Source organism: Littorina saxatilis, linkage group LG5 (genome assembly GCF_037325665.1).
Source record: "Littorina saxatilis isolate snail1 linkage group LG5, US_GU_Lsax_2.0, whole genome shotgun sequence".
Lineage (NCBI taxonomy): Eukaryota > Metazoa > Mollusca > Gastropoda > Littorinimorpha > Littorinidae > Littorina > Littorina saxatilis.
In genome coordinates, this window is record NC_090249.1 from 36766690 (window position 1) to 36793641 (window position 26952).

At 39.5% G+C, this 26952-nt stretch overlaps 1 protein-coding gene across 3 annotated transcripts in view; it reads left to right on the forward strand.

Annotated features, from left to right (window-relative positions):
• Nucleotides 1–678: 678 nt before the first annotated feature.
• LOC138967021 (calpain-5-like) overlaps nucleotides 679–26952 on the forward strand; it is a 55732-nt gene continuing 29458 nt past the window's right edge. For 2 of the 3 annotated variants that reach the window (XM_070339469.1, XM_070339470.1), the window contains exons 1-6: nucleotides 679–833; nucleotides 19860–20071; nucleotides 20884–21015; nucleotides 21462–21667; nucleotides 23126–23306; nucleotides 26590–26655. In XM_070339469.1, coding sequence (XP_070195570.1) covers nucleotides 19886–20071; nucleotides 20884–21015; nucleotides 21462–21667; nucleotides 23126–23306; nucleotides 26590–26655 — 771 coding nt within the window. In that variant the 5' untranslated portion in view covers nucleotides 679–833; nucleotides 19860–19885. Of the gene's footprint in view, nucleotides 834–19859; nucleotides 20072–20883; nucleotides 21109–21461; nucleotides 21668–23125; nucleotides 23307–26589; nucleotides 26656–26952 lie in introns of those variants that run through there. The other variant, XM_070339471.1, reaches the window with a different exon arrangement.

Genomic DNA, 26952 nt, shown 5'->3' on the forward strand with positions numbered 1-26952 from the left:
AATATAACTTAGGTTTGAACACATACACAGACAAATCGGCAGGCACGCGGACAAACAGAACAATTGACGGACGAACACGGAATCAGTACGAAACTCCAAGAAACATTTTCTCACAGGTACATACACATGAGTAGGTGCGCCGCTGAGAAACAAACAGAAACGCAAACGCACACATGTCGAGGGATAGTCTTATCCCATGCAAAAGCCTGCGCAGATATGAGAAAGTTGGCAGAACTGTTTGACGGGAAACACTGTGCCTTTAAGTAATTGCTTTTTGACAACCCACTCCAAGCTATCGCCTTTCCTTTTAAAAACTGGCTATTGACGTTTCGAGCATAAAACATTTCAGCTTCAGCGCTCCCGCCCCCCCCCCCCCCCATACACACAGACAAACACAGGTAGTACAAGGTAGTACATGCACACGCAATACGGCGTGCAGCTGCTCACAATCTCAAACGGGGACGTACCAAGAACATGGTTTTTACCCCAGGCCTCCTTGAAATAATCATTGGCCAGCCGGCATCTCCCCCCCCCCCCCCCCCCCCCTACAGACACACACCCTTTTCTTTTTCTCAGAAATGCAAGTAGAAGCGATGACTAAGGTATTTCTTTGTGTGTGAAGTTATCTATTCATCTCGATTCTTCCTCACTAACTAGCTTTCCATCCCTCCTCCAAACCTACACCCCCAACCCGGGCCCATATCTATAAAACTCGTCTCTTCAAAGGCGTCACGCGAGAACCACGGGAAAGGCGTCACACGAGAACCACAGATGAGTTGAGAGACTACTTGCGTCGAAGAAGCTGGTTTCTGCGACCCTGTGAATTCCTCACCGTAAGTAATACAAGAAATAGGGTTGATCAGAGATCAACAGGGCCAAAACATGTTGTAGAACATGGGTGTGTGCTTAGTGTGTGTGTGCGCGACCAGAGGGTGTACAGTTGAACTGTGTTATAATTATGTTATATGGAGCGCCCAATTTAAGTTCCGAATGTTGTCATATTCTTGAAGGTCGTACAAGGGAGGTTCGACTAGATCAGCCGAAGTTGGTGTCAGTTTGGGATAATGAGAATGGTAATTATTATTATTACTATTATTGTGATCTTTTTTATGCGCCTAATCTAGATATAGCCCTAGGCGCTTACATACATATTAATTTCTGCCGTTTTGAAATGGAATTTGTTTCAGACAGACAGACAAACAGACATTTTTCACACACAATGTATAACGCATTCACATCGGCCAGTAAAGCTCAGTAGCCTATTAGGCGAGCATTCACCTTTCACGGCCTTTATTCCAAGTCAAACGGGTATTTGGTGGACATTTTTATCTATGCCTATACAATTTTGCCAGGAAAGACCCTTTTGTCAATCGTGGGATCTTTAACGTGCACACCCCAATGTAGTGTACACGAAGAGAGTCAGGGAAGAGAGACAGACAGGCAGTGAGAAAGTGTTTGATAAGCAGATAAGATGGATTGTTTTGAAAATGTGGTGACTGTGAAATAAAGCAGTAGAAATGTTGAGTGCATGTTCTGTTAGTAGTTGTTGATTGGTGTCTGTGTTGGAATGTCAGTTTATGGTGTGTAGGTAATCATGGTGATTAGTGGAAACAAAATAACAAGCAGAAGAAATGGGAAGTGCTTTTATTTGAGACAATAGTGTAAAATGACAAGAACTATAATAAACATGATTGTGAGGTACGTTCTGACCTGTAAAAAAAAACCCATGTATTTATCACAGTAGCTATTCATTCATAAATGTTCCAAAGGACATGCTGGTATTTTTTGCACAAATAGCGTTCTTCCAGAAGGAACAGTGTAATGCTTTAACTGTATACCAGAATTACACACAGACACCATCACTTGATGCTCACTATTACCAGAGTAAAAGTTGTTCAGTGTAGAACCTGCTAAACCTAAATTAAGGCATGCATAAAGATGATTCTGTTCTTTAAAGGCATAGAAAGCTGATGAATATACACTCTAATTGCTTTACCCAGAGCTGGAGACAGACTAAATTAAATTCCCTGCAAAATATTGTGGTCTAGGAGCCCTTAAGCCATTGAAGAGCACATAGGATTTTAGAAGGTGAGACCAAATGTTTTGACACAACTCTCAGAGTACGGCCATAGTCATAACAGACAGACATTTGATTTGCATCATCTGCATCCGGGGGAAGTCGATGAACAATATTTGCAACATCTAGTGGTAAATGCGAGACAATTCCTATCTCACCAAACTAACCACCAGGCAATACACCAAGAGCGAGACAAATCTGCAGCTTACAGATCAATTTTGTTTCTTCTGAAAATGACAAATATTTGAGAACATCTGGGATATGAGAGAGCTGCAATCCGTTTGCATGAAAGCTGGAAGGAATATCTCCCCGAGCTAAGTATTTCTGACATGTGACGCAAAAGACAGAGTCCTCAACAAATCCTAAAGAAAGTCTGAAGTTTTGCAAATTGTTTTGTTTTCGGAGAGTGAAACACTGATTTATAAACAAAAACCTTTGGCATGATTGGCCTCTCTCTGATGGCAAGTTCATACTGCAGGTTGTGAAGTAGGGAGGTTACAAATCATGTAAACATTTCATTTTCATGTTGCGAAGTTGTAATTTCACACAAATCAGCAACTTGCTCAGAATCAACTTTCACGCATGGTTCTTCACTTAGAACAGTGATATCTTCATCTTCAAGCACATAATCAGTAACTTTTAATTTCTTTGTGCAAGTTTTACGCCGAACTTGTGAAGAAAAGGTACGAATCATTACTGTGAAGGTTGTGAAGTAGGGAGGTCACAAAATCTGTAAACATTTCATTTTCATGCTGCGAAGTTGTAATTTCACACAAATCAGCAACTTGCTCAGAATCAACTTTCACGCATGGTTCTTTACTTAAAACAGTGATATCTTCATCTTCAAGCACATAATCAGTAACTTTTAATTTCTGTATGCAGATTTTACGCCGAACTTGTAAATAAAAGTACGAATGATCACTGATGACATTAGGAGCACATGTAAGCCAGTCTTGAACAGACCTGGTACGTTGTTTTGTTGTTCTTTTCACCCTATTGTGTTCTTTGCCTGCAGTAATAATCTTGCAAGTAATAAGCTGATTGTTATATTTGGTCGGTTGTGAAGAAGACAACATGTTTGATCGAATATGCTGACAATCAGACTCTGTTTCATTAGAAATGTGTACCTTGTCTGCATTAACATCTTGTCTTTTACTTAGATTCAAATACTCTGCTGGCAGACTTGTGTAACTGTTCGGAGCCGTGTTGGTACTAAAAAGAGTCATATGCAAGTCAGATTTTGTTCAAGTCCAATATTTTGAGCAGAAACAGAGAGTAAAACTGGAGTCAGCTGAAATTAAATATTGAAGTTTTGCTGGAAAAATGTCTGTTAAGGAATGAAAGGAAAAAAGAACAGCTGTACCACCTGAAACTTCTTCGTCAAAGTTTCTTTCGTGAGAGTGAAAGACATAAGATATCTCATTTTTCAAATCTCCTTATACAGCGACACTAGTTTCTCTAAATGTTGTATTTGTTTGTTTGTGAGAGCGAAAGACATAAGATATCTCATTTTTCAAATCTCCTTATACAGCGACACTAGTTTCTCTAAATGTTGTATTTGTTTGTTTGTGAGAGCGAAAGACATAAGATATATCATTTTTCAAATCTCCTTATACAGCGACACTAGTTTCTCTAAATGTTGTATTTGTTTGTTTGTGAGAGCGAAAGACATAAGATATCTCATTTTTATATTTAGTCAAGTTTTGACTAAATATTTTAACATCGAGGGGGAATCGAAACGAGGGTCGTGGTGTATGTGCGTGTGTGCGTGTGTGCGTGTGTGTGTGTGTCTGTGTGTGTGTGTAGAGCGATTCAGACTAAACTACTGGACCGATCTTTATGAAATTTGACATGAGAGTTCCTGGGTATGAAATCCCCATACGTTTTTTTCATTTTTTTGATAAATGTCTTTGATGACGTCATATCCGGCTTTTCGTGAAAGTTGAGGCGGCACTGTCACGCCCTCATTTTTTAACCAAATTGGTTGAAATTTTGGTCAAGTAATCTTCGACGAAGCCCGGACTTCGGTATTGCATTTCAGCTTGGTGGCTTAAAAATTAATTAATGACTTTGGTCATTAAAAATCGGAAAATTGTAAAAAAAAATAAAAATTTATAAAACGATCCAAATTTACGTTTATCTTATTCTCCATCATTTGCTGATTCCAAAAACATATAAATATGTTGTATTCGGATTAAAAACAAGCTCTGAAAATTAAATATATAAAAATTATTATCAAAATTAAATTGTCGAAATCAATTTAAAAACACTTTCATCTTATTCCTTGTCGGTTCCTGATTCCAAAACCATATAGATATGATATGTTTGGATTATAAACACGCTCAGAAAGTTAAAACAAAGAGAGGTACAGAAAAGCGTGCTATCCTTCTTAGCGCAACTACTACCCCGCTCTTCTTGTCAATTTCACTGCCTTTGCCATGAGCGGTGGCCTGACGATGCTACGAGTAAAATGGCATTGCGTTCAGTTTCATTCTGTGAGTTCGACAGCTACTTGACTAAATATTGTATTTTCGCCTTACGCGACTTGTTCAAATCTCCTTATACAGCGACACTAGTTTCTCTAAATGTTGTATTTGTTTGTTTGTGAGAGCGAAAGACATAAGATATCTCATTTTTCAAATCTCCTTATACAGCGACACTAGTTTCTCCAAATGTTGTATTTGTTTGTTTGTTTGCTTAACGCCCAGCCGACCACGAAGGGCCATATCAGGGCGGTGCTGCTTTGACATATATAACGTGCGCCACACACAAGACAGAAGGGGTAGGCAGGGTCCCGGCAGAAGCTACTCTTTGTTATTACTTAGAATTTTCCGGTTGTATGAAAATCGGATGTATAAAAGTCCGGTTGTATGAAAGCAAATCTCTGGTCCCGAGCAGCACAAATGCGTTGTTGCAAGACCGGTTGTAAGAAAACGAAAGTAGACCCAAGTCACCAAAGTGTGGTAAGAGTAGTTTCCCTTCCATAGCGACTCGAACTTGCAAAATGGCGGACCGCAAAGCGAAAGCTACAGGCAAACGTAGAGTGTTGACATTGTCTGAGCGCCTTAAAATCATAAAGGCAGTAGAGGACAGTCCACACAAATCCCGAACACAGATGGCCATTGATTTAGGTGTCCCCCTGCCAACGCTGTCGAACATCATGAAAGACAAGAACAAATATCCCCCGCGGGTTAGGGGGAAGAATCAACCCGATGCTCTTCAGCATGTCGTAAGAGGCGACTAACGGATTCTGTTTCTCTTTTTACCCTTGTTAAGTGTTTCTTGTATAGAATATAGTCAATTTTTGTAAAGAGTTTAGTCAAGCAGTATGTAAGAAATGTTTTGTCCTTTGTACTGGAAACTTGCATTCTCCCAGTAAGGTAATATATTGTACTACGTTGCAAGCCCCTGGAGCAAATTTTTGATTAGTGCTTTTGTGAACAAGAAACAATTAACAAGTGGCTCTATCCCATCTCCCCCCTTTCCCCGTCGCGATATAACCTTGAACGGTTGAAAACGACGTTAAACACTAAATAAATAAAGAAAGAAGAACAAATATCTTGCTCAGGCAAGAAGCGGCGTGTTTCCCACAGTGGAACACTTCAGTTTAGAGTTACAGCTTATCTTTTGGAGTCGTCGTCTGGGCCAAGTCTCACTCCTTTCTCTTTCTATACTATTCTATACTCACACATGAGAATCTTCTGATTTTTTGTTGATAGCAGGCTGTTTTCTGAGCCCCTGAACACAACTTCAGAGCTTTTCTGTGTGAACTATCCTCGAGAGTTTGTGTACTACAGTACACAGCCACTTCCGAATGCTCACGGGGATGGCTGCCACACCCACCCCTTTTCCCGATAAATGGGGTAGACAGGTCCGAGGAGAACATTTACATCCGAAATCTCTGTGGCCATTTTGAGCGGGTGGTGTCCACAAAGGTAGTCTAAATGAGGATGCCCTGAAAACTTCCCCACCAACTGATTTTTATCCAGATTCTATAGCTGTCAACGAGTCGTTCTGTTTAATTTGTTTCTCCATTCAATTATTTTTTTTAACCTGTTACAAATTCGTCACGAAGACCCATAAAAGCCCAGAAGGCATTTTTGTTACATTTATAACCAGAGACATTTTGTCATGGATGTGAATCAGTTGTTATCTTTTTATGTTTTGTTTTTATGTTGTTGTATTTTATGTTGTTGTATTTTATTTTGTTGTATTTTATGTTGTTGTTTTTATGTTCTTGTTGTTGTTTTTATGTTCTTGTTGTTATTGTTGATTGTATCCATTAAACTGATGTTATGTTTAACTCCATTAATAATCTGTTTTGTTTGTCTATTCAGTCATTATAGCCTGTTATAAATTTGTCATGACTGAAGAGCCATAATAGCCCAGGAAAGCATTTTTTTGGTACAATTAGAACCAGAGGCATTGGTCGTGGGTGTGACTCAGTTTTTTTTTATGTTGTTGTTGTTGTTTTAATCCATTAAACTGGTTTTAAGTTTAACTACCTTTTTTGTATTCAGTGCGCGCGCGTGTGTGTGTGTGTTATAAATGTGTGCGTTTTGGAGAGAGAGAGAGAGAGAGAGAGAGAGAGAGAGAGAGAGAGAGAGAGAGAGAGAGAGAGAGAGAGAGAGAGAGAGGGAGAGAGAGAGAACTCAGAAAATGTTATTTGCTACGCCAACCGTCATTACAAAGCTTCCACGACCAAAAACATTGTCAAAAGCGCAAAAGGGTTGTGGAGGGAACACACACAATACAGTTGAGCCACACACAAACACACACACACACACACACACACGTGCGCGCGAGCGCACGCACGTACGCGCACACACACACACACACAGAGGGACGGGGGGGAGAGTGCACGGCCTTATGCAAAGCAGAACAGTTCCTTACACAAACAGTTGCTCTTTCTATCGGTTGTCCAGACTGTGTCAGTGTATGTAAGTACATGTACTTTTCCACTTGTTATTCACAAACCTTTTCTTCTAACAAGGATAATTATGTATCAAAACATTTAAACATAAAAAAAACAAATAAATACAAAAATGATATGAAAAAAACCTACTTTTATCAAGTAACAGACGCGTGGCCGGATGTATGAAAGTCAATCCACAATATTTTCATACATCCGGTTAACCGGATTTAGTAAAGACCGGATGTATGAAAGACAAAAAGTGGGTCCCGACGACTTTCTTACATCCGGTCTCGACTGGTTGCATCACTGTCAGAAAAAATCGTCTGCTCCAGCGAGCGCCAAAACCAAACGGTTGATTATCACGTAACACTTTTGCCATATTTAGAGTTGTTTGCACAGTAAATACAGTCGCGAAAAATAGCTCGCTTGAAACTGTCTTACACATCAATTCCTTTGTAATTTAAAAATTACACAACACCATGAAAAATCATTATCGACGATCGCGAATCTGCTTACATCCATAACACATTACGAAAAGATCTAAATATGTAAAATATCGATTTCCTCGCCAGACAACGAAAACCAAGGCATCCTGTCAGGGATAGAATGAGCCGAACTCATTTTGACCTGAGTTCAGGATGGCCTTATACATGCATTTCTGACTCTCCTTTATTCAGCGAAATCAAAATTCAAGAACCTTGTTTCACATAAGGCCACTCTTAGTTTTAGTTATCTCTTTTTGAAACCAATTTTCCGAAGCATTTCTTCACGAATGTATTGAAGCGTTTATTTATCATTATTTTCTGATTTGTTTAGTATTTGTCTGCACTCTTCCGATCAACCATTTTCTTGTTCTCTTTGTTGTTTTTGGTTGGTGGTGTTGCTGCGTTGTTTTATTCTCTTCGTTGTCAGATGATGTTTTCTTTCACTTTCTCATTCATCCACTATTGTAGAATTATAATTGAATTAGCCTCTCTCGCTTGTAACACTCTCAGAGCGACTCTGACGTGGCACCACCTCTTGGCCTCTGACTGGTTTGAAGTTTTGCAAAGAGCTGTAACGCAATGAGTGGATGTAGTCTTCGCCAGTACAGGGCCCAGGATCGGGGGCTACATAGGTGTGAATATTCGTAACGTTAATTCGTGTCTAGTTATTTTGCTGTACGGATCAAGAGGCTTGTCGCTTGCCTTCTTAATGTTCTTGTTATCGAGTGATGCCAGTTCTTTCTGCAGAGCTGTCGAAGTTGTTGTTGTGATTACGGTTTGGAAAATAAGGCGAGCTCTCCGAATGTCCCTGCTAGTAAATTGATGTTTATGAACATGATTTTCTGTCTCATTTTTTTTATATTTGCTGTTGCTTTGTGGCGATGTGGAACAAAACCAAGGACCAGCTCTTGACGGAAAACTAAATATATCTGTTATTCATATTGTGATGTACGAAGCCTTCAGAACAAAATAGTTTATCTGCAGGCAGAGTTGAGAAATTTTGATATTATCACGGTATCCGAAACGTGGTTGTCCAGAAATGTTTATAATAACGACATTAGTCTGAATGGTTTTCATCCACCAGTAAGATGCAATAGGCCTGCTGATGCACATGTGGGTGTTGCTGTGTATGTGAAAAGTGATTTGATCTGTAAACCCAGATACGACTTGAGCACATCTCTCCTAGAGGCGGTATGGGTGGAAACTAAAATTGATCAGGAGATCGAGACCGTTCTTGTTGGTACTTTATACAGTGTTAAATATTGGGATTTGAAAGCTACAAGTACACCACACAAACTGATAATATTTGGCGATTTTAATGCTGATTGTGTGAAGAACCCACCACCTCACCTTCAACGATTACTGACTGTTAACAGTGTATTCCAAATCGTGACAGAACCAACCCGTACTACAGAAACTTCGTCCACTCTTATTGATATGATATTAACCCCGTGTCCGGACATGATAGATGCAATTAATGTTCTTCCTCCAATCTGCATTGACCACTCGCGTCCTTATGTAAAAATAAAATAAAATTGTTCACTTAAAACGTTCATTTGAACGCACCCTGTATAATTATTCGAAACTAGATGTTGAAAAGTTTTTGAACGATTTAGGAAGTATTGATTGGTCTGAGATCGTTAATTTAGAACTTTTGGATGCAGCAGTCGAATCCCTCACGGATACGCTCATAACTACTGCCAAGCACTGTATGCCCGTAAAAACTGTTGTGATAAATGAACGAGATGCCCCATGGATAACCGAGGGAATTAAAATGTTGATAAAGAAAAAACAAGTTATACACAGTTTAGCAAAACGTTTAGATTCCGGGTGGTGTTGGGCGTTATTGAGACGCATTCGAAACGACTTAGTAGGAAAACAATTCGTATAAGAAAAAAGGAATATAATGTTAAACTGGATAATAGAATAATTTCGCAGACAAAGTTTGGTAATAAAGATTGGTGGCAATTAGTCAATAATTTTAATAGTTTTTTTATAATGACTGTATTGTGATTGGAGGGGACTGGAACATTGCAATTGATCCTTAGATTGATTCTAATCATCCTTCAAAAGTGTATAGAATGAGAAGTAGGAAAAAGATGTTAGATATGATGGAACAGTTGAATCTTGTGGATATTTATAGAAATCTGCACACCGGTCTAAGAAAATATACCTGGCGAAGATTTAATGGTGTACAAAGAAGTAGACTGGATTATTTTTAACATCTGAACAATTGGGATTAATTCTTAATGGTGTTGATATTATGCCCAGTTATAATTCGGATCATTCACCTGTATCTTTATGTTTTAATACTGACATTGTAAAAAGACACCGACCACTATGGAAGTTTAATAACTCACTGTTAAAAGATATAACATTTGTTGGATTAGTTAAGCAAGTAATATTAGATTTGAAAGTACAATATGCTGTACCTGTTTATGACAGAAATAATATACATTTGATTGAGGATGAAGATTTGGTGTTGATGATTAATGATCAATTCTTTTTTTGAAATGATTTTGCTGGAGATAAGAGGTAAATGTATCTCCTACGCCTCACATAAAAAAAGAAAGTGATAGGAAAGAAAGAGAAATCCTTGCTGAGATTGTATGTTTGGAGAATCAGGTGAATGAAAGTAATGTACAGTTGTTAGAACAGAAGAAGCGAGATTTGGGTGAAGTGCGACAGAAGCGAGTTGATGGTATTATTGTGAGATCACGTGCCAGGTGGATTTGTGATGGTGAGAAGAATACCAATTATTTTTGTAACCTGGAAAAAAGGAATTATGTGCAGAAAGCAATGTTTTGTACAGACTGAGAACGGGGTTATACATGATAGTGACCTTATATGTAATGAGGTCAAGTGTTTTTATGAAGAATTGTATTCCACAAGAGACACAAATTTGGTAAATGAATCGATTGATAAAAACTTAGAACACCCAGCACTTTCCAATGAAGAAAGAGATTGTTTGGAAGGGAAAATTACCATGCAAGAAATGATGGCAGTTATTAAACGGTTAAATAACGACAAAAGCCCTGGTTCAGATGGGTATACAGCTGAGTTTTTTAAGTTCTTTTTTAAAGATCTCTGTTCCTTTCTCTTGGGATCCCTGAATTGTAGCTTTGAAAAGGGAGAGATGTCTATCACCCAGAGACAGGGAGTTATTACCTGTATACCAAAGGATGGAAAGGATAAAAGTTTTTTGAAAAATTGGCGACCCATTACACTGTTGAATGTAGTTTATAAGATTGCTTCATCCTGTATTGCTGAACGGTTAAAGTCTGTGTTACCAAACTTAATCCATGAAGATCAGACAGGCTTTCTTAAAGGAAGGTACATTGGCCAAAACATAAGGTTATAATATGATACTCTATTTTATGTGAATAAGCATAACATACGTGGCCTCTTAATGTGCATTGACTTTGAAAAAGCTTTCGACAGCGTTTCTTGGTCCTTCATTGATAAATGTTTGTGCAAATTCAACTTCGGTGATGACATTAAAAGATGGATTTTCACTTTTTATAATAATATTAGATCATGTGTTTCTGTGAATGGTAAATATTCCAGTTGGTTTGATGTACAAAGAGGTACCAGACAAGGAGATCCATTGTCACCTTATTTATATCTAATATGTGCCGAATTTTTGTCCAATATGATCCGCCAGAGTACAGAGATAAAAGTTATAAAGGTGGCAGATGATGAAATATTAATATCCCAGTTTGCAGATGATACCGCCCTGTTTCTGGATGGTTCTAAACAGTCTTGTTGTGCATGTATGAACGTTTTGAAGCAATTTGCCTCTATATCCGGTCTGAAAATGAATTATGAGAAAACCACGGCAGTCTGGATAGGCTCACATAAAAATTTTAATATTAAATTTATGCCGGAACTTATGCTCAGTTGGAACCCTGTAACATTTAAAATTCTTGGCATTGTTTTTTCAGTCAACTTAGATGACATTATACCCCTTAATTATGAACATAAATTGGTAGAAATTGAGAATTTGTTCAGGTCCTGGTCCAGAAGAAATTTAACACCCTTTGGAAAAATAACAGTTATTAAGAGTTTGGCGCTGTCTAAGTTAACTCATTTGTTTATGAGTTTACCAGACCCTGATGATAAGTTTTTGTTTGATTTGAATAGGTTATTTTTTTCATTTCTATGGAATGGTAAGAAAGATAGAATAAAGAGAACAACAGCATATCAGTCGTTTGAAGAGGGGGGGGGGGGGGCTTAAAATGGTGGATTTGAAATGCTTTTTGTCAGCTCTGAAGATATCATGGTTACAGCGAGTCCTTTGTAGTGAAGGAAAAGTAACTAAACTTCTACAAGCCCTGTGTCCACTTGTACATAACATTCACAAGAGAGGAGGTGAGTTTGGAAACATATTGATGCAAAGAGTTTAGAATCCTTTCTGGAGAGATGTTTTCAAACATTATAAGCATTTTGCATGCAAATGTGTCCCCATCACCTTGAGTGATTTTGCTTCAGAGCGTCTGTATTATAATGTACATATTTGCATAGATAAAAAGGTTATTTTTAACAGGAATTGGATGGAAAACGGCATTATTACAGTTGGTCACTTGATGAGAGCCGATGGGTTTTTGTCATATAACGATTTTAAATTGAAACATCCAAATAATTACTTACAACTGAATTTTGTTTTTTTCGAGGGCGTTATGCGCTCAGTTAAGAATTTTCATTAAAGATGAAAGTTAGATGCAGTTTTAAACAATGTTTTTCATATTGGTGATGATGTTGTATGGAAACAAATAGCTAAAGGTGGAGTAAAACATATATATACACGCCGTGGATCGTGTAACTCTGCATTTGCGCCACCGCAACTTTTTATCGCTTCACGCCGACGAAGAGGCAAGCTGCGAGGTAGGTCTCTCGAATGATAAATTAAATTGTTAGAATGCTAGGCACTCAGCATGTTCTCAAGTGTTGCATTTCACATACTTATATCCTTAGCTATATTTCTGTATATATTTGTTGATGCTTTGATGGCCCTGGTGATCGTGACGATCTGTTTTTCTTCTCGTTTCCCCATGTTTTGGGCATATTTTCAGTTTCTGCGTCAAATGCAACAAAACGGAGATTACTGGTTATTCTTGGACATGTTCACTGATAACTTTAATGTTTTATGAATCTCCACGTGTAGTTTCTCTGTATATAGTTCCATATATACTTTGCAAGAAGCAGATACAAACCGAGTGTCAACAACTCTCTGTAATTCGCCACCGCATCAATTCAATGTTAGATGTAACTCGCCACCGCATTTTTTGTTATTCGCCACCGCACCACGCAAATTGTTATTTTCAAACGCATCAACATCGTGGAGGCATTTAAACCTTTATTTTTGTCACAAAACTGACAGCAATTGATAGGAGCATTTTAACTTTAGCGCTGCAAGTTTTAAACTCAGGGGCGTGGCGTGATCTTGCCTATGCAAAGGATTTAAAGGCACCATGAGTTGACAAATCAAACTGTAGTATTCCTCCTCCCCTTCCCCTTCCCCTTCCTCTTCCTCTTCCTCTTCCTCTTCCTCTTCCTCTTCCTCTTCTTCTTCTTCTTCTTCTGTATGAAAAGTATGCTTATCTGTACTTGAGTGTATAACCCACATGTACTGGAATGTGCTTAACTATATATATATATACGACTTGTGTCTGTCTGTCTGTTTGTGTGTGTGTGTGTGTGTGTGTGTGTGTGTCCGCGATGCACGGCCAAAGTTCTCGATGGATCTGCTTCAAATTTGGTGGGCATATTCAGGTAGACCCCGCACAGAACCTGGTTGATGAGAATTTTCAACACGTGCTCTCAGCGCGCGGCGCTGAACCGATTTTGGTTTTTCTCTGGATCCATTCCCAGTAACTCTTCCTTATCTTCTCCAGTGTTTTCAGCGTTTATCTCCCTTCCTTCGTGTGGCGTCAATCCATATTCCCGTTACTACGTTACTATTTTTAGAAGGTCACTGCACTGTCCAGAACGCGTCTTTCCTTGCATGTACCTGTAAGTTGTCCTCACTGTAAAAGTGCAAAGGTCGAATCTATTTATCGAAAAATCCACTGTCATCTATCTCTATCTATTTATGTATATATAGATAGATATATACGGCTTCTGTGTGTGTGTGTGTGTGTGTGTGTGTGTGTGTGTGTGTGTGTGTGTGTGTTTGTGTGTGTGTGTGTGTGAGTGTGTGTGTGTTTGTGTGTGTGTGTGTATAGGCAACGCCTGTGGATTGTAGAGTTCTGTTTGTGATGGGGTCTGGCGGCTTTTACTCTCACTGTATGTTCTGGCCTTCCTCTCAGAAGCCATAACAGTTATTATAGGGCTTACAAATAAGCTCTAAAATCTCAATCCCGTTTGAGACGACTTCGCCTTCAAAGGTAATTGTGGTGTTTCGGCACTCGGTTACATTTGACGTCGTCCAAAGGGAGTAACTTTTCCTTATCTTCTCCAGTATAGTGTTTTGCGCGTTTATCTCCCGTCGTACACCCGGTAAAGCCGGGTCCCCGGCGCAGCCGGGTATTCGGCTCTACTTCTTCCCGGCGAAGCCGGCTACCCGGCGAAGCGGGTATTCATTCTAGTTTATATATATATATATATGACCCCCCAAAAAAAATCCCTGGGACTGTAAGATTTAAGAGGTTTAGGGTATGATGACAACAATAGGAAATATAACAGTGCTTACCGTAAGAGTGAAAAAAATACTATATTTACAAGTGGGAAATGCATCGATGACTGCTATAGTGATGATCTGAACAGATTACGCAGCAAAATAAGGACAGATCAGAACATGAAGACCAACGTTTTCACCAATGAGATTTCACTTCTAGGAAGGCACGCTGATGAAAAGTTTGTCCTCATGTTCTCTTATGCATTCATTTACATTCGGAAGATTGACTACACATACAAGAATGTACAAAAACGTTCCGCATGGTTTGAACATTACTTAGTGTAAGGCGACGAATGGCAGGATGGATAGCGTACTGCCCCTATGATCCGCTTGATTTCCTTGGCCGCGGGTTCAATCCCTTGTCGGGACAGTTCATAAAGTGAATTTGTGGGGCCAAATACCACAAAATTCTAAAATTCTTAAGCTTCGTTGGTGTTTATGTGTGTGAAATAATTCTAAAATTCAGTAATTCCTATTACCAGCGACAACACAAACACTCATCAGTTTGACGCTGGAAGAGAAAAGAACGCCTCTGACAGACGTGACGTTTTTCGGGAAAGAAGAATGACGAAGAATGTGGGAGTGAAACGCCGCCAGGTGCGTCTCAGAAACGTGTTCTACAAAAGCTGAACTATACACTGAACTGAACAACTCCAAATCAATATTTTCAATTGGAAGTGACAGAATCACTGAACTCTTCAACATATTATGCAATTCATTAGACAGTTGCGGTGGCGAATAACATCCAAGACGTGAAATTGCGGTGGCGAATTACACCAAGCATCGGTGGCGTATAACATGAAGTCTAATTGTTTGTGTTTTCTTTTGCCGCGTGCGTCACCCAAAGACAAAATTGTGCAACAGCATTCATGAAGAATACAAAGGACATGTTTAGCTCACAGGATATCATCACGGGAATGCATCAACTAGTGCTGTTTCGTTGAAGTTACGAAGGAAGGGACAAATCGTGCAATTTCAGCTACAATTCCAGCAGAAATCGGACTTCTGAACTGCTGAAACCTGACATTTCGACTAAAAAAGCACGTACCTTAGACCTTGAGTATATACTTCTTTAAAATGTACTAATGAAGAATCTAGATGATGCCTGAAAGTCCTACAAATTTTCATTTTCTGTGAGAGACCTACCTTGCAGCTTGCCTCTTCGTCGGCGTGAAGCGATAAAAAGTTGCGGTGGCGCAAATGCAGAGTTACACGATCCACGGCGTAATATACCCATCTTGTGAAAAATGATGGCAATCTACAGTGCATGGAAAAATGGGCTAATTTATTGAATTTTGATGTAAATGTTGGAAAGGTATTTCTGACAATAAGGCGAACTACACAAGACACATACCTAAGGTGGTTCCAATATAGAATACTACATATAATTTTTTCCACTCAACGCCTGTTATTTTTTATGAACATTTCTGACACATCACTATGTAGTTTTTGTACACAGGAAGAGGAAACCTTAGAACATTTGTTTTGGGAGTGCACAAGAGTTAAGCTTTTTTGGTCTGATTTCACAGAATGGTTATGCCAAAATTTCACACATTGCAGTAATTTGAATTTGTCAAAAGAGCTTGTTATTGTTAGGGTATTAAATTTTAGACAACTTTCATACGGATGCTGTTTTTGATTTGTTTATTCTCCTTGCCAAACAAAGTATATTTGGAGCCAAATTACATAAGACAGTCCCAACACTAAATGTTTTTGTGAAAATTGTTAAATAAAGGTTTTTGATCGAAAAGTATAATGTTAGTGTAAATAATTATTATGGTAAATTTGCAAAAGAGTGGTGTTTATAGAGACACTTTTTTCATTGATGCTATAGGATAATTGTATTGATTGATTTCGTATGAACATTTTTGAATGTGATACCCCCTGACCCATTTATTCATAACAGGTTATACAGTACTTTTATGCCGATAATTAAACCCCATGTATACTTGGAGGCTAAATTGTGACCACCGTCCCCACCTACCCCCCCTCCCCTCCCCCAACCTCAGTTACCCCCCCCTCCCCTCCCACAACCTCAGTTCCCCCCCCCCTTCCATATCCCCTGTCTTTTCAACAACCCACCCTACTGTCTATGTCTGTGTCTTGTCTAGGTATGTACGTGTGTATGCGCTTTGTGGATAAACTCGATGTATGATGTATGTTATGCTGTGTTTATGTGTATATAAAAGAAAAAGAAAAAAAGAAATTTTTTTTTTAAAAAATTTAAAAAATTTATGACCAAGAAAGGGTTACCACAGTCAATACATTCCACCGATTGACAACAATGGAACGATTTATTATTCTAACGAGGAAAAAGTCGAAGTATTTAATTTTTTTTTAAGTCAGGCATGTGTTGTTGGTGAAGATGAATATATTCCTTCTGTGACAGAAAAACCAAGGTCTGCTCCACAACTTATGATTATTACTGAAATGGTTTCTGATATTATAAAATCCCTTGACCCAAACAAGGCAGTTGGTCCTGATCTTGTCCACAATAAGATTCTTAAAGGCAGAGTAAGCCTCCCGTAAACCATCACAGATACGGTCAGGCTTTTACACACAGTACAAACACCATTTCATTCAAACACTCACCAATTGAGAACATCCTAGGTGCCCTCCGTAAAGAGCGAACAATTTTCAAAGAATTTATTTTTGCGTGGTTTATCTTACCCCTGAGCCATCGTGAACCCGTGTGATCCAGTTTTCCCTTTTCACAATGCAGTCGTCATAGTTAGTCATTTGAATGCGACTCGACGTGAGCTTATCTACAATAGCACGTTTTTTTTATGCACGAAACAACGGCTGTGGTTCACAAGAACTCTAGCGATGGCTTTTGACTGTTGAGAGGAACGGCGATTTGCACTGATAAACCGGCCGTCGTCTGCTACGACCCTTGCGTGACCCTGCTTCCGGGCTTTTCTTTTTTTAAACTTTCACAACTTCGAATTGTTCTGATCTTGTCTTGATGAAAAACGAATTCTTTTATGATTAAAGAATGTTTGTGTAACAAGCTGTCAATTTATTATTTAGATTTTAAAAGTTAGGTCTAGCGCAAAAACGAGGCGCCGTTGTTGTTAACGGAACAAGTCTACGAAAATAAATTCTTTGAAAATGTCTCACGCTCGACAGAAAGCAGCCAGGATGTTCCCGTTCGGTGAGCGTTCAAATGGAAGTATGCTTGTACTGTATTTAGACGCTCGGGGAGCTCTGTGATGGTTTACGGGAGGCTTACTGTGCCTTTAAAGCAGCCGTTGATGTTGTTTCTGATCCACTTTCAAAGCTTTTAACCGATCATTAGTTGAAGGTAAGGTTCCAAAGTCTTGGAAAGTGGCACATGTCACACCAGTTTATGAGAAAGGTGAGAATACATTGTGTACAAATTACCGCCCAGTGTCTTTACTTAGCTGCATTGGTTAAGTAATGAAAAAAATGTATTCAAATGCATATGTTTACTTTTTTGACAGATAATATTTGATTGACAGTATCTCTGTCAGGCTTCATTCCAGGTGACTCAACTTCTTGGTATATACGATGATTTTTGTCAATCCTTGAATAAGCAACGAACATTACATGCAATATTTTTTTTTATTTCCAAAGCTTTTGATAGAGTGTGGCACCGTGGTTTGATTTATAGATTTAACGCAATATATTTCTCGTATTTATAAGAGATAGTTTACTAGAATGGTTTACAGATTATTTGTTTGATAGGACGCAAGCTGTAGTTATAAAAGGTTGTAAGTCAAAATACCGCTGTGTTCGCTCTGGTGTCACTCAATGTTCAGTTTTGGGACCACTTCTTTTTCTTCTTTATATTAATGATATTGTTGTTGATAAAGAATCGATTATTAAATTGTTTGCCGACGATACGAGCATGTACTTGTCTCTTGACAATGCACATGTGCGCACAGTTATTTTAAATTCTGATTTAGACAAAGAAATGCAATTGGCAAAGAAATGGAAAGTAGATTTTAATCAGTGTAAAACTGAATTGTTGACTGTTCCTAATAAAACATTGCCGCTGAAATTTGGTGAATCGATATTGACTGAAACTATTGTTCATAAACTATTGTTCATAAACATTTGGGCGTGTTGCTGCAAAATGATTGTAAATGGAACCATCATGTACACTCTATTGTTGTAAAAGTGCGTATTTTAGTTGCATGTTTGGTCTTGTGCTTGCGTGTACACACGAAGGGGCATAAGGCACTAGCAGGTCTGCACATAAGTTGACCTGGGAGATCGGAAAAATCTCAAACCCTTAACATAACAGGCGGTCGCGGCCGGGATTTAAACTCACGACCTTCCGATTAGAGCATTGAGTCCTAGCGTACTGTTATGCGGTGAGGATAAGGTGGAAAAAGTTCACACCATCAACTACAACATTTTGCTAACTATTTTATTTTGTTTTATTTTGTTACATTTAGAGGGGGAATCGAGACGAGGGTCGTGGTGTATGTGTGTGCGTGTGTGTGTGTGTGTGTTATGTTATATGAAGTCTTATATCGCGCGCGTATCTCCAGACTCGGACTCAAGGCGCAGGGATCTATTTATGCCGTGTGAGATGGAATTTTTTTTACACAATACATCACGCATTCCCATCGACCAGCAGATCGCAGCCATTTCGGCGCATATCCTACTTTTCACGGCCTATTATTCCAAGTCACACGGGTATTTTGGTGGACATTTTTTTTTATCTATACAATTTTGCCAGGAAATACCCTTTTGTCAATCGTGGGATCTTTAACGTGCACACCCCAATGTAGTGTACACGAAGGGACCTCGGTTGTTCGTCTCATCCGAAAGACTAGCACTTGAACCCACCACCTAGGTTAGGAAAGGGGGGAGAAAATTGCTAACGCCCTGACCCAGGGTCGAACTCGCAACCTCTCGCTTCCGAGCGCAAGTGCGTTACCACTCGGCCACCCAGTGTGTGTGTGTGTGTGTGTGTGTGTGTGTGTGTGTGTGTGTGTAGAGCGATTCACCGATCTTCATGAAACTTTACATGAGAGTTCCTGGGAATGATATCTTCAGCTATTTTTTTCATGTGTTTGATCAATGTCTTAGATGACGTCATATCCGGCGTTTTGTAAAAGTTGAGGCGGCACTGTCACACCCTCATTTTTCAATGAAATTGATTGAAATTTTGGTCAAGCAATCTTCGACGAAGGCCGGACTTTGGTATTGTATTTCAGCTTGGAGGCTTAGAAATTAAATAATGAGTTTGGTCATTAAAAATCCGAAAAACGCAATTACAATTATTTTTTTTTATAGAAAACGATCCAAAAACAATGTTATCTTATTCTTCGTGATTTTCTGATTCCAAAAACATATAAATATGTTATATTTGGATTATAAACAAGCTCTGAAAATTAAAAATAGGAAACTTATGATAAAAAATAAATTTCCGAAATCGATTTAAAAACAACTTCATCTTTTTTCTTGTCGGTTCTTGATTCCAAAAACATTTAGATATGATATGTTTGGATTAAAAACAAACTCGGGAAGTTAAAAAGAATAGAGATACAGAAAAGCGTGCTATCCTGCTCAGCGCAACCACTACCGCGCTATTCTGGCTTGACAATTTCACTGCCTTTGCCACGAGCGGTGGACTGGTGAAAAAATGCAGTGCGTTCAGTTTCATTCTGTGAGTTCGACAGCTTGACTGAATGTTGTATTTTCGCCTTACACGACTTGTTTACTTTACAGATCGAACTGAAGTCAACTGACCAACAATGGCCGACTCAAGACGTACTGGTTACGCCGGCATGATCTCAGGGTTGATGGTACGATCATTTGACCTCAGGCTGCCTGTGCCCAAAGTGACCCCTGGTCAGCTGTGGGAGGACAATAACTTTGACCTTCATGTTGCCATTCCTGACCCCAAGATCGCCCAGGGCTTGGAGTGGAAACGGCCAATGGTAGGTATTCTGCGGTGCACATGATTTTAATTAAGTTTCATTTTACTGGCTTTGGGCACAGGGAACACGAAGCGCCTGATGTGATCCGTGTCCTAATAAAGAGTTGACAGTCTTTTTTTTCTTTCTCGTTTATGCAAGGAGTACGTGTATGGATGATTGTATGAATGTTGCCACACCAGGACAAATACCAATGGCTGTTATGCTATATGGCGAAATAAATTCTTGTTCTTGTTCTTCTTATTGCAGGTCATTTGACCACGAAGTTCCGCCTACCGTTTTATGTATTTGACGCAAGAAGCCTAACCTGCAACACGACTGATAACTACCAACTCGTAGTAAAATAGAAGCAGCTTTCCCGCTTTTCAAGACTACTGCACAAACATGCATACACGCTTGTGAATATTAGCAGCGCATTTTGGGATAGGTTTAAAATAAATTTTAAAAGCTTCTCATCTCTGTGCTTTTGAAACAATGTCTAAATGCTCAAGTCACAATACACGTGTTCACAATAAGGAGGGGATTTCAACTCTTTGACAAAAGGACTTGATTGGGATTGACATAGGTTTCCTCTACTAATACCGATAAGTCACTTTAAAAGAGTTCGCAGTAAGTAATTTGTGCTGCACCTACTCAGAACTGCCATTCCCCCCAGTATAACCCGAAATTCATTATAACAGAGTTCACAATATGATTGTGATCTCCACAAAATGTACTGGCTTATAACCCGCAGAAAGTTGAAGTTCATTGCTGACAATATTCTCTTTCGTTTTGACATGCGCATAGTCCCGGGTTTTCTTTTTGTCTTGTTTCAGGAAATCAGTGATCACCCCCAGCTGTTCACAGATGGCACCACGCGCTTCGACATCAGGCAGGGGCAAGCTGGGACTTGTTGGTTTCTGGCCATGGTGGCCAGCATAGCTAAGGATGATGCACGACTGAAAGAAGTAAGATTCACGCGGTCATTGTCTGGTTCCCTTCAGACAAGACTAGTAGGCTATTAGGTTTAGCCCACAACTCTGCAATTGTAAGAACGTGCGGTTAGTATCAATGCTTTCTCTCTCTCCCTTTTATTCGTTTAAGGATTGATTGCGCCTGCTCTTATTTTTGATCAGGTAAATTTAAACACTTTTGGAAATGTATTTAAAGGCCAAGTGTTGCTGCTATGGCCTGGCTAGGCGAAACCCGTGAACCGAGACGGGTCGAGCTCGGCGAAGCATACGAGCATAGTCATAGGAGCAAATTTGCAGAAACCGACTTTCTCTAATTCTGAGCACTTTTTCAGAGTAAACATACCCATAATTTTGGATTCAGAATATGAAAAAGAATACAATGCAATCAGTTTTAAATCTGTTTCTGTAATTTTCCATTAAGAACCAGCTTAACTCCTCAGGTTATTCTAGACGACGCCTACCCTATCGGAAGCTGGGCCTACAGGGGGATGTTCCACGCAAGGTTCTGGCGCTTCGGACAGTGGGAGGATGTGTATGTGGACGATCGTCTGCCTGTCTACAAGGGCACCTCTAACCTGTGGGGAGCCCGCTCTGCTCTCGACTCCCACGAGTTCTGGGTCCCGCTCTTGGAGAAGGCGTTGGCGAAGTGAGGAATAGTTTTGCTATTTTACTTCAATAATAATAATAATAATAATACGAATATTTATAACGCGCACATATCTCACCAACAGGCGACTCAAGGCGCAATATGTTGTTGCTGCTCTTCTACTTTTCAAATGGTGACTCGTATACTGCACAAAGGAGGTAGATGTATACATTTTCTTTTACTTATAAATCGAATATATAACCAGAAAGCGACAACCCTTTTTTCACTCTTGTCAATTCCCCTCCGTATATTCAAGGCTAAATGGCGCATGCGCCTCCGTTCCCAGACTTCCGATAAAAATGCCCCCACCGCACGATTCTTGGCTTGGGTTTGTTCAAAACAAATATCCAAATCCTAACATAGACACTGAATATGTCTTCCATTTTGTGTTCGATGTAAAAAAAACAAAATTAAAAAAAAAAGAAGACTTTGAAGTCTGACATGGCATTGTTGTACGGAAGTTTTTCTTATGATTTCATGAATAAAAATCGAATCTCGTTAAAGACCGTTATATTTTCTCTCATTTGTATGTATTTGCTGGTTAATTTGAAGAAGCTAAATGAGTCTAAACCCTGAATGACACTGGTCTTGACAAATTGTTTATTCCGAAACACGTCCTCAAAATGTGGCAACTTTCAGTCTCAGCACTTTCACACACTTCATGATTTATTTTCGAAACTGTTAAAAATTTGGATAGGTGCCTCCGCGTGTTGTGTTTCAGTATGGTTAGGTGCCTCTGCAATGGCACTGTCTCGAAACTAACGCGATAGTCGGACAGAGTTGCGCCCCTGGAACGGCAGGTAGTTCCGGTTTGTGTTTGCATAATGGAACCGCATGACAAGCAGACACAGTAACGTTTCCCTCCACCACTAATCTTCTTCTCTCGTTCAGCCATTTTGGACGTAAAGAAAACAACCGGAACGGCTATCCGCCGACAGCGCCGCGGGCTATGTCAGGGACGGACAACTCTTATCACTTTCGTTTTGAGACAATGCTATACATTGAGCCGTTGACGAAAGACATTATGACCGTCTTCAAAGGTGATATTTTACTTCTGTGGGTCCTGATCATATGTCTTTTCTAATCACGAAGCCATACCTTTCTTATTCCTCTTCCTTTCAACCAGAGTGACTCATGCATGTTATAGTTTTTCCAAACCTCTTATAGCTTTTGGGGTAATTTCCATAAAAAGAAGCCTTCATATGACTCACATATGTAAGAAAACTTTGAATTAAGAGAAAGAAAAAGTGAGTGAGTGAGTGGGTGAAAGAGAGAGAGAGAGAGAGAGAGAGAGAGAGAGAGAGAGAGAGAGAGAGAGAGAGAGAAAGAAAGAGAGAGAGATTTTATTTAGTTACAGATACAGATAGGTGGCCGAGATGTTATAAAAGTAGGAAGATAACGTTTTTGGTTTTCAGAGCAAAGAAAACATTCTGTGTGATTGACACATGTATGTTCCAGATGTCACGGAAGCTACGAAGCTGTTGATGGAGGTAGACCAGGTGATGCCTACATCGCAATGACAGGGGGCGTGGCCGAAACGTTGGACTATGATGAAAGTGACGTTAACAGATCACAGAAAACGTTTAATCGTATCAGGAACGCTCTGCAATCTGGTGCCCTGGTCACTACTGAAGTGCCAGTAAGAGAGAGAGAATTGTATTGAATTGAATTGAACTTTATTTATTTAGAGAGAGAGAGAGAGAGAGAGAGAGAGAGAGAGAGAGAGAGAGAGAGAGACAGAGAGAGAGAGAGAAAGAGACAGAGAGAGAGAGAGACGATGACAATGACAAATCTTTATTTTTTGAGGGTGACAAGAATAAGCATAGATATGCTTTTTTGCATCTTGCCCTCGCCCTAAAGAGGGACTAAACTATTTTACTACAACTATCACTTGGGAAAAAAAGAAAAAAGAAAAAAAAGGTTACATATATAAAAACATCATTAATGGAAGAACATATAAGTTTATGTACATGAAGCGCATTATATAGAAGCATTGTAGATCATAAGGTAGTGTTCAAAACTGGGTGTAAAGCAATAAAGATAAACGCAAAGTAAGCATACTTTGCAACAATACAGTCATTAGCTCAGCAAAACAATGTATCACAGAGCCAAATCTTCGTGATTTTGTCATAAATAAACCATAATTCCGATAATAAACAACTGTATCCAAAGAGAACATACCAATCAAGTTTATTTGTTCATAGAGTTCATTAAATGAATATTTGGTTCTGAAAGAATTCGTATTGGTGGACAAGACTTGATTTAAATAGGTCTATCCTAGGAAGAGGAGTGTTTAGTTTCATAAAGGGGTGCGAATTCTTCAAAGAGAACTTTGAACAATAATTTTGTTTCGGGTGCATTTCCTGTCATAATTGTTTGCATCGTTATTCCTTTGTTATAATTCATTCTTGACTTTAGAGGTAGGACCCCTATGTTGATGTAGTCTGAGTAATACTACTTTTAGAGCTCTTTTGTGTAATCTGCTGAGTAGCTTCAGGGATTTATCACTTGCTGAGTCCCATAGAGTGGATGCGTAATCAATAAGAGACTGAATATGAGCAGTGAAAAATAACTTCCTGGCTTGACAATTTAGGAAGTGTTTAATTCTAGATAAGAGGTACACTTTCTTTGACAATAATTTACTAAGTTGTTCAATGTGAGTTGACCAAGACAGTTTGTTATCGATGTGGACACCTATAACTTTGTGATGGTCGACTTTTTCCACTATATTGCCGTCAATCAATAAATCGGGACCAGTTGAGGTAAAATTCTGGCGTTTTTGTCTAGTTGTAATTATCATATAATTATTTGGTTTTCTTTGGGTTAAGAGACATGTGATTTAGCTCAGTCCATTCTGTCAGCTGGTTTAAACTCCCTTGGAGGGATTCTGATAAGCAAGTTTATTTTTTGTTACTGGAGTGAATTGTGGTATCATCTGCAAAAAGTTCACATAAATGTTGAATATAAACGGGGAGTTCATTAATATATATTGAGAAGAGCAGAGGTCCAAATACCGATCCTTGTGGTACACCGTAATCTACAGCTTGCATGCTCGATGCTCTAGCGTTTGTAAGAACTATCTGTTGTCTGCCAGAGAGAAATGAACTAACAAGATTGATAGTATCATATCCGACGCCATACAAACCGAGAGAGAGAGCGAGAGAGAGAGAGAGAGAGAGAGAGAGAGAGAGAGAGAGAGAGAGAGAGAGAGAGAGAGAGAGAGAGAGAGAGAGAGAGAGAGAGAGAGAAGTCAGAAGTCAGAATGTTTATTCGCGTAAACACAGGGTCCATTGCGAGAGGGTACGTGGGGTTTGGGAAATCGAACGATCGGCGATCATCAGTGTTCACATTGGTTACAGTCCCTTACAAACACAATGCATCGTTCGGAGGCATCCAACTTGTATTCCGAATCAGGAAATAACTGTTCCGTTTTCAACACGCTATTATCAATACTGATCGCGGTTTGTCAAAAACACAAAATAATGAAATGTGTGTGTCTACTGCACGTAGTTCAGCGAAAAGAGTCAATCTGGCATGGCACACAGGTAGCATTGTACCAGTGTAGAAATGACCTGCAGATCAGCAGTGAGATGGTCAATTTCTTCTCGAAAGGCGTTGCGGTCGACTTGGGGCAGCCGCCGGATAGTTGGGCATGTCTTCCTCTTGTCGGTACGACGTGGTCTCGGCTGTTTCGCAGTCATATGACAACACGTAGTCGTCTCCCCTTGCAATCAGCTGTTTCTTTCCTCCTTTCCTTTCACATACTACTTTTTTGAGAGTGCGGTTTCTGTTTCTGTTTAACAATCTTGCTTTCAGTTGAACGTTTTTAGAGCAGTTTGAGGCTAGATCATATATATCGTCTGGTTCAAATTCTCGGTCGGTTACTGCCAGTTCCGCTGCAGTGGTTTCATCGTCTGCTACCGGTGACGTCACAGCACAACACACCTCTGAGGTGACAATCTAGCACGTGGCTGACCTTGCAGTGTCACAGTGGGCAAAAACGTGCTGTGTGGGAGCGGTCAGACTGCGTGTTTCACGTGCGCTCTCTGTGCTGGCGTGTTTTGTTTTGCGCTGTCATTTGTCACAACCTTTGACACTGCATCGTTTTGATTTTGTGTATCAGGATCAAGAGTAATGTCTTTTGGTAATTCATTTTGAAAGCCAGGATGGCCATGACAAGAATTAACGCCCACATGTGATCTCCTTTGCTCTGCTCTTTGTCTATCTCGGCGGATTTGCGCTGCTGATTTTTTCCTCCACTGTCCAGTGGCAGCCGTTGTAATGGCGGCTGCTTTGTCGTGTTCAGTGGCGCTCAGTCGAAGTACAAAAACTGTATCCTGTCCCTCACCAGCAACTTTCCAAGATTTAACGTGGTGGTCTGACAGCAGGGTGGCTAGGATGCCTTCCACATGTGTTGGTAATCCAACAATGGTCATTTTGGCGAGTTTGAAGCAAATTTTGTCCGAGAGAGAGAGAGAGAGAGAGAGAGAGAGAGAGAGAGGGGGCGCCCGGGAGGGGGGGGGGGGAAGAGAGAGAGAGAGGGAGAGAGATATATATATTCAATTTTTTATTTAATTATTTGTTTGCTGATGAATACATATTTGCGGATCGTTTATTATAGGATTGTACTGATTGATTTGTTTATCATTTATTTATGTATCTGTTTATTTTGTCATTCATATAGTTATCTATTCAAATCAAAAATACGCCAATATTGCCAGGAATGTCAATGTAGATGTTTTAAGCATTTGACACGTCAACCCTTTCCTTCACAAACAAAAAACACTCAAAATGGAATAATGAGACGATGGCAGATTGGTTTTTTTAGTTATCAAATGACACAAACATTAAAGTTTGTAGAGGGGATGACGAGGCGAAAAACTACTGAGCGATTGTAAATATTTGTGCTGCCAACTTTTCAGAAACAATTCAACAAAACGCTTGGGCTGGTGGGACAACACGCTTACTCCGTGACAGAGACTGCCGTTGTAAGTTTAGTATATATATTTGGGGTTTTACTACTCTCTCTGTGTGTGTGTGTGTGTGTGTGTGTGTGTGTGTGTGTGTGTGTGTAGAGAGAGAGAGAGAGAGAGAGAGAGAGAGAGAGAGAGAGAGAGAGAGAGAGAGAGAGAGAGAGAGAGAGAGAGAGAGAGAGAGAGAGCGATCCCCAGAAAAGTATTAGACGGATGGTCATGAAACTGTACTGCTGACTTCTTCCAGATGGTATCCCCAAATGCTTTTCCTCAATTTGTCGATTAATGTCTTTAATGGCCTCATATCATGCT